This window comes from Ranitomeya imitator, chromosome 1 (assembly GCF_032444005.1).
Source record: "Ranitomeya imitator isolate aRanImi1 chromosome 1, aRanImi1.pri, whole genome shotgun sequence".
NCBI lineage: Eukaryota > Metazoa > Chordata > Amphibia > Anura > Dendrobatidae > Ranitomeya > Ranitomeya imitator.
Genome location: NC_091282.1, coordinates 1,053,817,308 through 1,053,833,327, shown reverse-complemented (window position 1 = coordinate 1,053,833,327; position 16,020 = coordinate 1,053,817,308). Strand labels below are relative to the sequence as shown.

The following is a 16,020-nucleotide window of genomic DNA, read 5'->3' as shown; positions in this document are numbered from 1 at the left end:
TTTCCAGCAAGGAAACAGTTAATCACAAGAATGAAAGAGGAGTAAATGTATCTTTCAGCAGGACAATGGTTAATAGCAATGATGCATGCAAATTGGGACTTGCAGCAAGGAAATTAGTAAATGCAGGATAGCAATAGAGTATAGGCAAACTGGAGATTATCTTGAAATGATGCATTATCTTGATTTAAGAGGTTAGGTGTGAACAGGACTGACAATAGTTGAAAAAAAAACTAGCCTGCTTGCTGAGTGATTGAAAACAAGTAAGAAATACTGAGCTTTAAAACAATGCTGGTTGTAGCATGGAAGTAAGGATTAGTAGAGGAGATGGTAGACACCTGGCTGGTGTTGAGCTAAGTGAAATACAAGAAAACCACTGTATAATTTGAAGTAGAGAATCACAATTCTACTTAATACGGAACCTGTCACCCCCAAAATCGAAGGTGAGCTAAGCCTGTTATGATCTGGTGGCCTTGGAGCAGCATGAGACGTACTCTGGAGAAGGTGGTCCCTGTACTGACCGCAAACCCTGAACCTAGCAGCGCAACTAAAAGCAGCCGTGGGGGGTACCTAACACTCCCTAGACCCCTCGGCACAGCCTAAGATCTAACTACCCCTAAAGATAGAAACAGGAAACCTATCTTGCCTCAGAGAAAATCCCCAAAGTATAGATAGCCCCCCACAAATATTGACTGTGAGAGGAGAGGGAAATAACATACGCAGATATGAAATCAGATTTTAGCATAGGAGGCCATACTAGCTAAAAAGAAAGGATAGAACAGAGTACTATGCGGTCAGTATAAAAACACTAGAAAATATCCACCGCAGAAAATACGGATCACCACATCTGACTAAAGACATGGGGGGTATATCTGCATCTCCAGAAAAATAGCTGTGCTGCAAAAAATCCTTCACAGACCAAGCTGGACAAGACAAAAACATGAAAATGCACAGAACTATAAGGTCCACTGCAGGTGGACAGCAAAAACAAAGCCAGGACTTATCTTTGTAGAAAAACACAGCAAACTGGAAAGACCAGCAGGGAAGTTAATCCTTCAAGAACAATGGACAACTGGCACTGACTAAAGGATCCTGCAAAGCTATATACCCCAGTCAGTCCTGCAATTAGTAGATACACATGTCCACTCCTGAAATCCAGGCACAACTGCATTACCCTCTACAACCACTGGAGGGAGCCCAAAAGCTGAATTCACAACATAAGCCACCAGCATCAAGGGCTTATCTACAGCATTCTGGCATGCTGTAGATAAGCCCCCGATGTATCCTGAAAGATGAGAAAAAGAGGTTAGATTATACTCACCCAGGGGTGGTCCCGCTGCGGTTCTGGTCCGATGGGCATCGCGGTCAGGTCCGGGGCCTCCCATCTTCTTACGATGATGTCCTCTTCTTGTCTTCACGCTGTGGCTCCGGCGCAGGCGTACTTTGTCTGCCCTGTTGAGGGCAGAGCAAAGTACTGCAGTGTGCAGGCGCTGGGCCTCTCTGACCTTTCCCTCAACAGGTCAGACAAAGTACGCCTGCGCCAGAGCTGCAGCATGAAGACAAGAAAAGGACATCATCGTAAGAAGATGGGAGGCCCTAGACCGGACTGCGATGCCCATCGGACTAGAACCGCAGCGTGACCGCCCCTGGGTGAGTATAATCTAACCTCTTTTTCTCATCTTTCAGGATACATCGAGGAGCTTATCTACAACATTACAGAATACTTTAGATAAGCCCATGATGCCGGTGGGCTTAGCTCACCTTCGAATTTGGGGGTGACAGGTTCTCTTTAATACTTAAGCATCTGGCTACTGCCTAATCCAGTCTTCAAAGGCCTAAAGTGATAATGTCAGAATTTTCACCGAGGATCTGAGAACACTGGCATGGACTACTGCAACGAGTGGTGACTATAGAAGGAAGCAAGGTTCATCTCTGGAACAGATGAGTAAAGGTAGCAGCCTTTTATGCTCCACCAATTCCGAAAGCAAGTACTCAGCTATTTCCATCAGTCCCATAGACGATATTTCATTCAGACAGGAGTAATGGGACCCATGTTCATGTTTTTGTGGGGGTAATACACATATCACCTACAGTGGGGCAAAAAAGTATTTAGTCAGTCAGCAATAGTGCAAGTTCCACCACTTAAAAAGATGAGAGGCGTCTGTAATTTACATCATAGGTAGACCTCAACTATGGGAGACAAACTGAGAAAAAAAATCCAGAAAATCACATTGTCTGTTTTTTTAACATTTTTTTTGCATTTTATGGTGGAAAATAAGTATTTGGTCAGAAACAAACAATCCAGATTTCTGGCTCTCACAGACCTGTAACTTCTTCTTTAAGAGTCTCCTCTTTCCTCCACTTATTACCTGTAGTAATGGCACCTGTTTAAACTTGTTATCAGTGTAAAAGACACCTGTGCACACCCTCAAACAGTCTGACTCCAAACTCCACTATGGTGAAGACCAAAGAGCTGTCAAAGGACACTAGAAACAAAATTGTAGCCCTGCACCAGGCTGGGAAGACTGAATCTGCAATAGCCAACCAGCTTGGAGTGAAGAAATCAACAGTGGGAGCAATAATTAGAAAATGGAAGACATACAAGACCACTGATAATCTCCCTCGATCTGGGGCTCCACGCAAAATCCCACCCCGTGGGGTCAGAATGATCACAAGAACGGTGAGCAAAAATCCCAGAACCACGCGGGGGGACCTAGTGAATGAACTGCAGAAAGCTGGGACCAATGTAACAAGGCCTACCATAAGTAACACACTACGCCACCATGGACTCAGATCCTGAGGTGCCAGACGTGTCCCACTGCTTAAGCCAGTACATGTCCGGGCCCATCTGAAGTTTGTTAGAGAGCATTTGGATGATCCAGAGGAGTTTTGGGAGAATGTCCTATGGTCTGATGAAACCAAACTGGAACTGTTTGGTAGAAACACAACTTGTCGTGTTTGGAGGAAAAAGAACAATGAGTTGCATCCATCAAACACCATACCTACTGTAAAGCATGGTGGTGGAAACATCATGCTTTGGGGCTGTTTCTCTGCAAAGGGGCCAGGACGACTGATCCGGGTACATGAAAGAATGAATGGGGCCATGTATCGTGAGATTTTGAGTGCAAACCTCCTTCCATCAGCAAGGGCATTGAAGATGAAACGTGGCTGGGTCTTACAACATGACAATGATCCAAAGCACACCGCCAGGGCAACGAAGGAGTGGATTCGTAAGAAGCATTTCAAGGTCCTGGAGTGGCCTAGCCAGTCTCCAGATCTCAACCCTATAGAAAACCTTTGGAGGGAGTTGAAAGTCCGTGTTGCCAAGCGAAAAGCCAAAAACATCACTGCTCTAGAGGAGATCTGCATGGAGGAATGGGCCAACATACCAACAACAGTGTGTGGCAACCTTGTGAAGACTTACAGAAAACGTTTGACCTCTGTCATTGCCAACAAAGGATATATTACAAAGTATTGAGATGAAATTTTGTTTCTGACCAAATACTTATTTTCCACCATAATATGCAAATAAAATGTTAAAAAAACAGACAATGTGATTTTCTGGATTTTTTTTTCTCAGTTTGTCTCCCATAGTTGAGGTCTACCTATGATGTAAATTACAGACGCCTCTCATCTTTTTAAGTGGTGGAACTTGCACTATTGCTGACTGACTAAATACTTTTTTGCCCCACTGTATGTTGAAGGTTGGTGACAATAGTTAAGGAGCAAACCCATTTGATTGTTATAATTACTAATTTTAGTTATAGATACATATACACCCCCAAACTTGAGCACAAGCGATATCTATATAGGGTCCCTATCCAGTGCTAGTGGATGTTTCCCTGCTGATTTATAGTGACTCCCATAGTGTTCTTCTGCTGGGAACTTTATTAAAATGCAATAACGTGCGATCAAAAGAACGTATCTGCACCAAAATGGTATCATTAAAAACATCAGCTCGGCACGCAAAAAATACGCCCCCACTCAAAACGAGATCATGAAAAATGGAGACGCTACAGGTCTCGGAAAATAGTGCAATTTCTTTTTTTCTTTAGCAAAGTTAGGAATTTTTCTTTACCACTTAGGTAAAAAATAGCCTAGTCATGTTTTGTCTATGAACTCATAATGACCCGGAGAATCATAATAGGTCAGTTTTAGCATTTAGTGAACCTAGCAAAAAAGCCAAACAAAAAACAAGTGTGGGATTGCACTTTTTTTGTAATTTCACCGCACTTAGAATTTCTTCCCCATTTTCTCAGGCACAACATGGTAAAACCAATGATGTTGTTCAAAAGTACAACTCGTCCCACAAAAAATAAGCCTTCACATGGCCATATTGATGGAAAAAAAATAAAGTTATGGCTCTGGGAAGGAGGGGAGCGAAACACGAAAACACAAAACCAAAAAAAAGCTTTGGGGGCTAAAGGGTTAAAGCACTGCGGAAAATGACATCGCTATATAAGCAAAGCATAATAAATAAATAATTATACGCTGAATAAAAGCAGAAGCAGGGAATGCAGCAGCAATTTTCTAGTAAATCTAGTTAATCTGAGGATATAACAGCTCAAAGTTTAGCAACAGAGTTAGGGAGCAAAAAACAATAAAATACTGAAGAAACTGTAGAGATGAGTGAAAGCACAGAAGTGAAGTTTAGGCCGGTGTCACACTTTGAGTGCAGTGCGAGAAACTCGCATCAATACCCGGCACTGCTGCCGGCACTCAGGACCGGAGTGTGCTGCTGCATGTATTTCTATGCAGCTGTACGCTCCGGTCCCGAGTGCCAGTGGCAGTGCCGGGTATTGATGCGAGAGACTCACACGTGTTTCTCGCATTGCACTCACAAGTGTGATCCCGGCCTTAGGGTGTAAGATGCAGGTTGTTGGTTTACTACTGGTTACCATTCATTTAACCATGTGAATATTTGCTGAGACATTACTAAAGCTGTATTTTCTGTTAAGGAGCTGTAAAATGGTTGGAAACAGTCTTATACTAGGAGACTTTGGATTATTTAAATCCTTATTATAAGAGTCCCTCTGTATCCCATCCAATACATTAGTTGCAGGCTTAAATTTATTGCTATATGTGGACTCGAGACATAGCTGGTCTCCATCCAATAAAACTCATGAGTCAGTGTCCAAGCGTTTATGTGTTTATCATACTCCTGAAAATTATTGAAAATCTACATCATCCCTACAGAATCCAGTATATTTAGTTCCAAAAGTATATTAGCGACCTGTTTCCATTTGTCTGGTTATGGATATTAAAATATTCACTGAAATAAGAAAAAAGTATATCTTGTGCTAGTAATGACATTTTTTTCTTATGACTTTTAATGTCATATGCTTTTCTGGTACATCAAATAGTTAATGATATATTTCTGTTGTAGACACCAATGCGATGGGATAAACTCTAGATTTTTATATGATGATCCCTAAAAGAAAATCACATTGAACTGCTTAGCATTTTTTACACATTTTCACATTGAGACAGTTATTGAGCTGGTTCCTGGAAATGTCATTTGTTTTATAAATGAGGATAGTTTATAGAACGGAGGGAAAGTGAATTTGATAATAATGACTTGGATCCACCAGCTTGCCCCCTCCGCTCCCACCTCCGTCCCCTCCCCGTACCATAGAGTAGCTGCCATTAATCCCCTTGCTATTCAAGGCATGGCTCTATGATGAATCTGCCAATATACTTTATTCTTCTTGGACACTTCAGCTAGCATTTGCCTCACAAACTGCAGTCATGCCAAATGTTAAAGTAATATTCAGTAGCACAAAATGTTCAATAAATAAAAAAGACAAGGTTGTTTTCTATGAGCATTATGTTGTTATATTTCTTGGGGAAATGTAGTAGAATTGAAATGCAAAATCATATTTTGGAGTTTACCGTATATAAATAATTTCAGTTTTCTACCATTAGTAATTTAAAGAATATTTCACTAAAATTGAGTTTCACTTGGAGTAGTATCTATATTATCTGCTTCCAAGTCTAGTGTGACATTTATTAAGAGTAGTAACAGTTCTATCATCTGGAAATCATTTTGACCCAGTAAGGATGAATAATGTATATCCATTGCTCTTCTAGAATTATTTCGCTGTACCTTATGTTCACACGCCACACTATGAATGCAGCTGGCTGTTTCTTAATATTCATTACGTTAAATGGCTCCAAATTTTGGTGTGTTTGTAGAAAGAATGGGTACTCATTGATGAGCTACTGAACAGAGAACTGTTTTTGCACAGAGCTCCTTACTGTCTGTGTCTGCACTTTTTAAATACTTCATAAGGAAAATCTGCTTTGAACTTGCCCTTTATGTTAGGGTTTAGGGTTACCTAACTATACAAGCTGATCTTAGGGTGTCTTATTGCTGGGATCTGAAGCAGTTGTACGCAATATGTGGGGGAAATAGGCATCAAGTAATCAACTCCCCTACAGCACCCCCATAGGTGAAATATGGCATTACATAATACACACTAAATCACTGGGCTTTCAATGTTCTGCATAGACCACCAGAAAAATACATTCTCTCCAGCCTGGCAAACAGATGAACCTGAAATGTATACCAACTATGTCAGCTTTAATTCCCAAACACTGAATTTTGCAGTTTAAAAAAAAAAACAGCTAGACAACCCTTTTAACTCCTTTGTGCATATGAATGTAATTATATGTCCTGTGTTAGGTAATTGCATATGGAGGGGGCTCATACAGCTAATGCCGGCTATATTAAATAGTTGGCATCTGTCTCTAAGGCCAGGTTCACATTGTGTTAACAGCAGCCCGTTCAACACATGCGTTAACGGGCTGCTGTTATCAGCACTTGCGTTATGTCAGCGTGCTAGAGCAGATAGAGCTAGCAGATGCTCTATCTGCGCTAGCAGTGACGGACCCGGAAATGCTGCAGCGCGCGTCCCAGGGTCCGTCACTCAATGACTGCACATTGCTAGTGCACGCCCATTGTGGGCGTGCGCTAGTGATGCGTCCGACATTGGACTCAATGGCGGCGTTAGCGGACTGCGTTACACCGCGTTATGCCGCGGTGTAACATAGTCCATCTAACAGACGCCAGTAACGTAATGTGAACCCAGCCTAACAGATATGCAGATGCCAGTGTCAGTTCTATGCCACTCTCAATCTGACAGTCGCATTTAAATGACATCACAGTTAGTGAGCGTGTGCGCCGGCTCCCATTGGCCCCATCATCATTTCAATAGTTTACTATGACAGCCGGGGATCTGCTGAAGGCCCACCCTTGCCATCTTGGTCCTCCTCTAAGGCTGCTGTCACACTTGCAGTATTTGGTCAGTATTTTACATCAGTATTTGTAAGCCAAAACCAGGAGTGGAATAAATAGAGGAAAAGTATAATAGAAACATATGCACCACTTACAAATGGTTACTTACTTACATGGCCTACAAATACTGATGTAAAATACTGACCAAATACTGCTAGTGTGACGGCAGCCTAAAGCTCCACCACTCACTGAGCGTCAGAGAAGATCAGGATTTACACCTTGTAATGCAATATTGTGGTATTGCTGTATTTAGTAGAAGCAAGCAGACATTTGCAGGTTCAAGTCCCATAGGGAGACTTGAAGATAAAAATTGTAAAAGTACAAAATAAAAAAAATTGAATAATCTTTCTTTTCCTTTCATTAAAAATAAAGAAAATAAATTAAACATATTTGGTATCAACAAAGGTATAAAAGCCTGGTGTATCAAAATATAAAATGAATTATTCGTTTTGTGCCATAAAGAGAAAAAAGAATCAAAATGTCAGAATTACCTTTTATTGGAAACCACACCTTATAAAATACAATAAAAAAAAGGATCGAAACTTTATATGTACCCCAAAGTTGTATCAGAGAAAACGTCATTTCATCTCACAAAAAACAAGCCCTCATTTAGCTAAATTGATGGAAAAGTAAACGTGTTATGGGTCTCAAAAAACAGTGTTACAAACCCAATTTTTTTTTCATTAAAAACTCTTGCAATTTGGTATCACAGTAAGGCTGGGTTCACTTTGCATTAGAGGCGTCTGTTAGACGGACTACTTTACACCATGGCATAACGCGGTGTAACTTAATACGTTAACGCCGCCATTAAGTCCTATGTCTGATGCATCGCTAGCGCACTCCCACAATGGGTGTGCGCTAGCGATGTGCCGTCATTGAGTGACAGACCCTGGGACGCGGGCTGCAGCGTTTCCGGGTCCGTCACTGCTAGTGCAGATAGAGCATCTACTAGTTCTATCTGCGCTAGCGCGCTGACATATCGGCACTTACTTTAACAGCAGCCCGTTAACGCATGTGTTGAACGGGCTGCTGTTAACGCAATGTGAACCCAGCCTAATTGTACTGACCCGTAGGACCAGGTTTCCAGGTCATTCCACTACATAGTAAACAATGTATAAACAATGTAAAAAAAACAATATCGCAATTGTAGCTGTTCTTTCATCTGCTGAAGATGCTCGGAATACAGTAAATTGTTTAATGCTTTCAAATGTATATATATATACAGTGGGGCAAAAAAGTATTTAGTCAGTCAGCAATAGTGCAAGTTCCACCACTTAAAAAGATGAGAGGCGTCTGTAATTTACATCATAGGTAGACCTCAACTATGGGAGACAAACGGAGAAAAAAAAATCCAGAAAATCACATTGTCTGTTTTTTTTAACATTTTATTTGCATATTATGGTGGAAAATAAGTATATGGTCAGAAACAAAATTTCATCTCAATACTTTGTAATATATCCTTTATTGGCAATGACAGAGGTCAAACGTTTTCTGTAAGTCTTAACAAGGTTGCCACACACTGTTGTTGGTATGTTGGCCAATTCCTCCATGCAGATCTCCTCTAGAGCAGTGATGTTTTTGGCTTTTCGCTTGGCAACACGGACTTTCAACTCCCTCCAAAGGTTTTCTATAGGGTTGAGATCTGGAGACTGGCTAGGCCACTCCAAGACCTTGAAATGCTTCTTACGAAGCCACTCCTTCGTTGCCCTGGCGGTGTGCTTTGGATCATTGTCATGTTGAAAGACCCAGCCACGTTTCATCTTCAATGCCCTTGCTGATGGAAGGAGGTTTGCACTCAAAATCTCACGATACATGGCCCCATTCATTCTTTCATGTACCCGGATCAGTCGTCCTGGCCCCTTTGCAGAGAAACAGCCCCAAAGCATGATGTTTCCACCACCATGCTTTACAGTAGGTATGGTGTTTGATGGATGCAACTCAGTATTCTTTTTCCTCCAAACACGACAAGTTGTGTTTCTACCAAACGGTTCCAGTTTGGTTTCATCAGACCATAGGACATTCTCCCAAAACTCCTCTGGATCATCCAAATGCTCTCTAGCAAACTTCAGACGGGCCCGGACATGTACTGGCTTAAGCAGTGGGACACGTCTGGCACTGCAGGATCTGAGTCCATGGTGGCGTAGTGTGTTACTTATGGTAGGCCTTGTTACATTGGTCCCAGCTCTCTGCAGTTCATTCACTAGGTCCCCCCGCGTATTTCTGTTATTTTTGCTCACCGTTCTTGTGATCACTCTGACCTCACGGGGTGGGATTTTGCGTGGAGCCCCAGATCGAGGGAGATTATCAGTGGTCTTGCATGTCTTCCATTTTCTAATTATTGCTCCCACTGTTGATTTCTTCACTCCAAGCTGGTTGGCTATTGCAGATTCAGTCTTCCCAGCCTGGTGCAGGGCTACAATTTTGTTTCTGGTGTCCTTTGACAGTTCTTTTGTCTTCACCATAGTGGAGTTTGGAGTCAGACTGTTTGAGGGTGTGCACAGGTGTCTTTTTATACTGATAACAAGTTTAAACAGGTGCCATTACTACAGGTAATGAGTGGAGGAAAGAGGAGACTCTTAAAGAAGAAGTTACAGGTCTGTGAGAGCCAGAAATCTTGATTGTTTGTTTCTGACCAAATACTTATTTTCCACCATAATATGCAAAAAAAATGATAAAAAAACAGACCATGTGATTTTCTGGATTTTTTTTTCTCAGTTTGTCTCCCATAGTTGAGGTCTACCTATGATGTAAATTACAGACGCCTCTCATCTTTTTAAGTGGTGGAACTTGCACTATTGCTGACTGACTAAATACTTTTTTGCCCCACTGTATATCCTCTAAACCGTGAAAATAACCAAAATAACCACAGGCAAAAGAATATGCGTCCTCTATGGAAATGATAGACCCCCTGAGAACCAGCAGGGATCATGGGACGCCATCAACCCTTTTCTTGCTTAGAATCTGGAAACATGAACCATCTCTGTGTAACTTACTGGTCAAGAAACTTTACCAATCTGAGAGATCTATCATTTGTAGGCAATAAAAGAGATGTTAGAGGGTGCAATGGCGTAATATACAAAGGGGAAAATAAGTATTTGATACACTGCCGATTTTGCAAGTTTTCCCACCTACAAAGAATGGAGAGGTCTGTAATTTTTATCGTGGTTACACTTCAACTGTGAGAGACAGAATCTAAGAATAAAAACCAGAAAATCACATTGTATGTTTGTGATATAACCAAATTGCATTTTATTGCATGAAATAAGTATTTGATCACCTACTGACCAGCAAGAATTCTTTCTCTCACAGTATCACATAGTTATTTTCCCCACTGTAGCTAATCTGATTACAGGCGACTGACAGGTGATGCTTTTTAATTTAGAATATAAATGCATTTTTTAAAGAATCACACATTAAATCTACGGTCTTCAGTATTTCCAGAGTCTCTGAATATTTCTCATTTGTGCTTTCTATCCACAGCAGCAGGCTGCACCAGTTATCCCCTCAGTGCTGCCCCCATCAGCTCTGCCTTTAGAATTACTAAGCGAGACTGTAGCTCGATTTGGGACTGTGGAAGAAGTAATGCGATACCTTGAACCGGATAGATGGCAGTTGGACTTAGAAGAACTGTACAGACCATCATGGCAACTACTTGGGAAATCCTATATCCACGGCAGAAAATCCAGAGGTATGAGTAGCATGTTGTATGGCATGTCAAAATGTAAGACACTATTAAGTAAATCCTTTATTAGTGTCCAAGTCAATTTGTTAACGTTTTGTTTGTATGTGATATATTTAACGCTTGGCTCCATAGCTGTCACTTCCACTGAATACTTACATTATTAATTTATTGTTGTCCATGAAACATCAGAGGTACTGTATATGGTAGTCTACTGAGCGCCTGTGATGATTTATTACCCTCTATTCCTGTCTGTGTATAGAATTACCAAAGTTCTGTAACGTTAACCTATGGCCATACCAGTTTGTCTTCTGTACATAAACTTTAGTCTTTCCTATGCAAACTTTTGAATAACTATAGTACCATACTATAATATCACTTTAAGGGAAAAATCACATTTTCCATCCATTATGTCATCTTTATAATTATTGTGAGGGTTAAATACAATGTAATCTAATTCTACTGAAGTTGTAATGCTTGCTGCACAATGTGTTATCAGTAGTGTTGAGCGATACCTTCCGATATCCATTGGTATTGGTATCGGATTGTATCGGCCGATATTCAAAAAATATCGGATATCGCCGATACCGATACCAATGCAAGTCAATGGGACAAAAATATCGGAATTAAAATAAACCCTTTCTTTCCTTGTAGGTTAATTCTACATGAAGGAAAACAACTAAGAATAATGTAGGATGTATTGGGGGAGGTGGAGGACACATTAAAGGCATAGAGATTTAGCCCAAGCTCCTCTATGCAATCCTATAGTGTTTTTCCACAATCTAGCTGTATACAGATGGGAAGCCACTAATAGGATAAATTTGAACAAATGTGCAGCAGGCTGCACTAATTGAATAACGGACAATGGAACGGTATGAGGCAGTGATGCACCCTGAGCTGACTACAACCAGCGGTGGCTGCAGACCAGACTGCAGAGTGAGCTGCTCTCACACAGACACCTTGCAGACACCTGTGAACAGCGCTGCAAGGCCAAAACAAGGTTCCCACACAACGGTTGCTAAATTAGCCTGGGTAAAGCACAATGAAGCAAATCGCTATCTCTAAACTGGCCCTCAGTCAGAACACAGCGTCCTGTCCCTAACTGAATTCACAGCAGAGTTAACCCAAAATGGTGGCAGCGACTTTTATAGTGCATCATGACATCATTTCAGCAGCCAATCACAGCCATGCCAGTAGTTACATGCCTACCATGCAGAACAGGATGTGCCCACTCTTCTAATCATTCCTCATTGGCTGAATTCTGGCTGTTTGAATTATGGAAACTTCCGATTCCGGTATCCGATATACTGAAAGTATCGGAACTCGGTGTCGGAATTTCGATACCGCAAATATTGGCCGATACCCGATATTTGCAGCATCGGAATGCTCAACACTAGTTACCAGTGTAGTCATTTCTATGATAGGATGTCTGTTAGACCAAGCTGACAGTCTAAGCTAAGCACATAGGCCCCGATTCATCATGGATGGCGAATGTTCACGCCGGTCGTGATGAGGAGGTATGTTGGAGCAGATGCTCTTCATTTATTAAGATGAAAGAAACAGATCAAACTGGTTTTGGTATTGGAAAGCTGTGACACAAACATTTTTTTTTTTAAAGTGCATGTAAAATGTTAAGTGCAAATGTCTTTTTCAAAGGTGTTTTCCCATGAACAAAGTTAATTTTAATTTATAGACCTTGGAATGTGTTAAAAATAATGTTCCTGTGCTGAGAAAATGTCACAAATGTGCCCCTGCTGTGTACTGTGTAATGGCCGTTTCTGACCGTACAGGGATATGTTATGATTATACCACAGCTCCTGGGCAGGAGGGCACGCAAAAGAGTATACAGATATTACAGCATGGGATCACAGCTGATTCTTTCTGTGAAGTAAAACATTGTTTAAAAACAGGCAAAGATATGTTTTACCTCACAGCTCCTACCAATAATGACCATTAAAAAAGCATTTCCATCATAGTTTTTATCTTCTTAATATATTGCAATCATCATATTATGTAGCACTGTGTACTTACATTTGCTCATTTTGCATTTCTACCCAGCTAATTCTTCTCTTTTCTCTGCTATATGTAGAAACAAGAAGTCTCTTGTCCTTGCATTTATCATCCTCCCTTCAATTCCTGACCCAGCTGCTTCCTTCTCCCCTGCCATGGAATTTTGCAGTGATGACTCATACTGGGAAATTTACCCTCCTGTTTCTACATAGAGCTTAGAAGGATTCAGCTAGTCAGTTAATCACATTATGTCATAAGCCTAATGGTAAACAGAAAAATTAACTGGGTAGAAAGGAAAAATGAGCAATTGTAAGTACACAGTGCTATATAATATGATGACTCCCGAAGAAGCAGTGCAAAACGCTCGTCGGGGCAGAGGGACGCCCAAGGTACCCACATGTATACACCTTCATAGGTATTGTATGCCCTTTTCCTTACTGGCACTTTTTATATTCTTATTAATAGGACAGCAGTGTTTGCACATTTTATTTGTTATTTATAATGCGTGTTTAGGCACTTTATATATGGCATGTTGCTATTATAGCCATTTATGTAGCCATGAGAACATGTATTTTGCTTTACATTGCATTTGCTGTGCTCCTTTGTATCCCAATTGAAAAACGTGTTTAGGGCAGCTATGTTTATACTTTTTTTGTATCAAGCTTGGTTTTTGTGGTATCCTATGGCCTTGAGTCCCCCATTTATATAACTCAGCACCTTTCTTATTTTTGTTTTCTTATTTTTTGTAATTTTCAACAAAATATTACTGTTTTTATAGTACCTTGTGTTACTAATGATTGATATAGGTTTTGGTAACATTGTGTGATAGAATCAATTAATTAAAGGGGTACTTCACCCAAAATCGATACGGGTGAATATCATTGGGACATTAGTGTGTAATTACAATATGAAGACTGCAATATAATATATTAAGAGGATGAAAATTTTGATGGGAGTTCTTTTTTAAATGACCACCGATCGGCTTCAAAAAGCAGATCGTCATTCATTATAGCCTATTTAGACGAGCTGACTACGCTTTCATATGCACAGAGTGATCATTAAAGAAGTTAATGTTTTCATTCTCTAGACCTGTGTAAATGCTCGAGTGCTCTCTGATAAAATAATATTTTGGACAACACTCGCGCGATTTCTATGTGGTGAGAGTGAGTCCTATAAGCCACTTGTGGATCACACAGAGCACAGTGGGATCCGGGGAATCTGAATTGCTGTCATGTGACTCAGAAGAGGAGCGCCACTGTGTTGGATCTGAGGGAAGAGAGCAATCGATGATTTTGTTATTCACTCCCCCAGAGAATTGGAAACTATCTATATGTAAAATCTACACTAAATGTGAATGCCGCTTTGGAATTTTTCAGTTATTTGAGATTTCATAAAGCAAATAGAATTCTCCTACAATAATTGCTTGTTTCTTTTTTCCATTTCACTAGTGCTTGACCTGAGTATTCTGAGAGATGAAGTGAGGCTGTACAGCTGTACACCACGTAACTTCTCTGTGTCTTTACGGGAGGAGTTAAAAAGGACAGATGCCATATTTTGGCCAAGTTGCCTCCTAGTGAAACGATGTGGAGGAAACTGTGCATGCTGCAGCCACAATTGTGGTGAATGCCAGTGCACCTCGACTAAAGTCACCAAGAAGTACCATGAGGTATGCATTTGTTTTCTCTTTCAGCATTCTAAGCTACTTGAAGTTGTTTAATATCATTTTTGGAAACTAAGGTTTTTTTTATCATATATAGAAATATTATTTTTTAAAAGGTTGTCCAGCTAAAAACAATATTTATTAAATAAGTTTTAATTAGAACGTTATGAAGCGTACTAGTATGCTTTATTTCTTAAAGGTGCTGCGATCTTCATGTACAAGCTCCAAGTCTCGGTCTTATTCCGGTTTGTGTCCGACAGGTTTATGTTTCCTCTGTTGGCACATAACAATAAAAATATAATAACACTGGTCAACGCAATTTTTCTGGCAAAAGGTTTTAAAACATATTTTAAGTCAGTTTTGGCTGCTGATTACGAATATGAACTCCGTTTTTGGCTATCACATCAGGATTTCGAGATATTTTACATTTTTGATGAAAATTACTCCTAATGTTTTATGATGAAAACACATGATTTTCGGTACTACATTTTGTATATTTTTAATCAAGGAATAACAAAGATTACAAAGTCTATGTACAGCAAATGAAATATACTTACAGAATTAAACTGCAAAATATAAAAACACGTACATATGGCACACAGATGAATGACAAATGGCAGTTGTTTGAACTTTCTTTTCTTGGCTGATCTGTGATGTACAGCTTCTGGGTTGTCTCTCATCAAGCTCCAGCAATAGTCACCCATCATATGTGAGTCCCACCGGCCTTGATACCGTTCTTCCATTGTTTTAATGTCCTGATGAAAACGCTCCCCTTGTTCCTCGCTCACATCCCCAAGGTTCTCTGGAGAAAAGTCCAAATGGCTGTGTAAATAGCGAATCTTGATACTCATTCTACATCCAAGATTTCGCAGACTCATTAGTAGCTCTTCCACAATATCTTCATAGTTGTCTGCTTTCTTATTCCCTAGAAAATTCTGTACCACATTACAAAATGCATTTCCAAGCTCTTTCTTCTGTCTCATTCATTGATGTGATAAAATTTTGGTCTCTCATAAGTGTTCTTATTTGAGGCCCATCAAATATTCCAGCCTTTTTCTTCTCCTCACTAAGACCAGGAAAAGTTGAACATATATAGTTAAAGCATTCTCCACTGTGATTGAGAGCTTTGACGAACTGCTTCATCAATCCAAGTTTTATGTGTAAGGGAGGAAAGACAATGTCCTTCCTATCCACTAGAGGATCATGGATGACATTCTTATCGCCAGATGCCAAACTCTGTCGCTGAGGCCATTCAGTTTTCACCCAATGCTCTGCTGTAGCTCTACTGTCCGAGTAGCACATGAAACAAGGGTGTTATCATAACAAATGGGAATAGATATTCTCACAAATGAAAACTAAATTTACCTTAGTGAACCA

The 16,020-nt window shown here is 40.4% G+C and overlaps 1 protein-coding gene across 2 annotated transcripts in view; it reads left to right on the top strand.

Moving 5' to 3' along the window:
- Positions 1-16,020, top strand: part of PDGFC (platelet derived growth factor C) — a 377,744-nt gene that overhangs the window by 352,299 nt on the left and 9,425 nt on the right. Inside the window, exons 4-5 of one of the 2 annotated variants that reach the window (XM_069744123.1) lie at positions 10,775-10,982; positions 14,432-14,649. In XM_069744123.1, coding sequence (XP_069600224.1) covers positions 10,775-10,982; positions 14,432-14,649 — 426 coding nt within the window. The remainder of the gene's footprint in view (positions 1-10,774; positions 10,983-14,431; positions 14,650-16,020) is intronic. The other variant, XM_069744124.1, reaches the window with a different exon arrangement.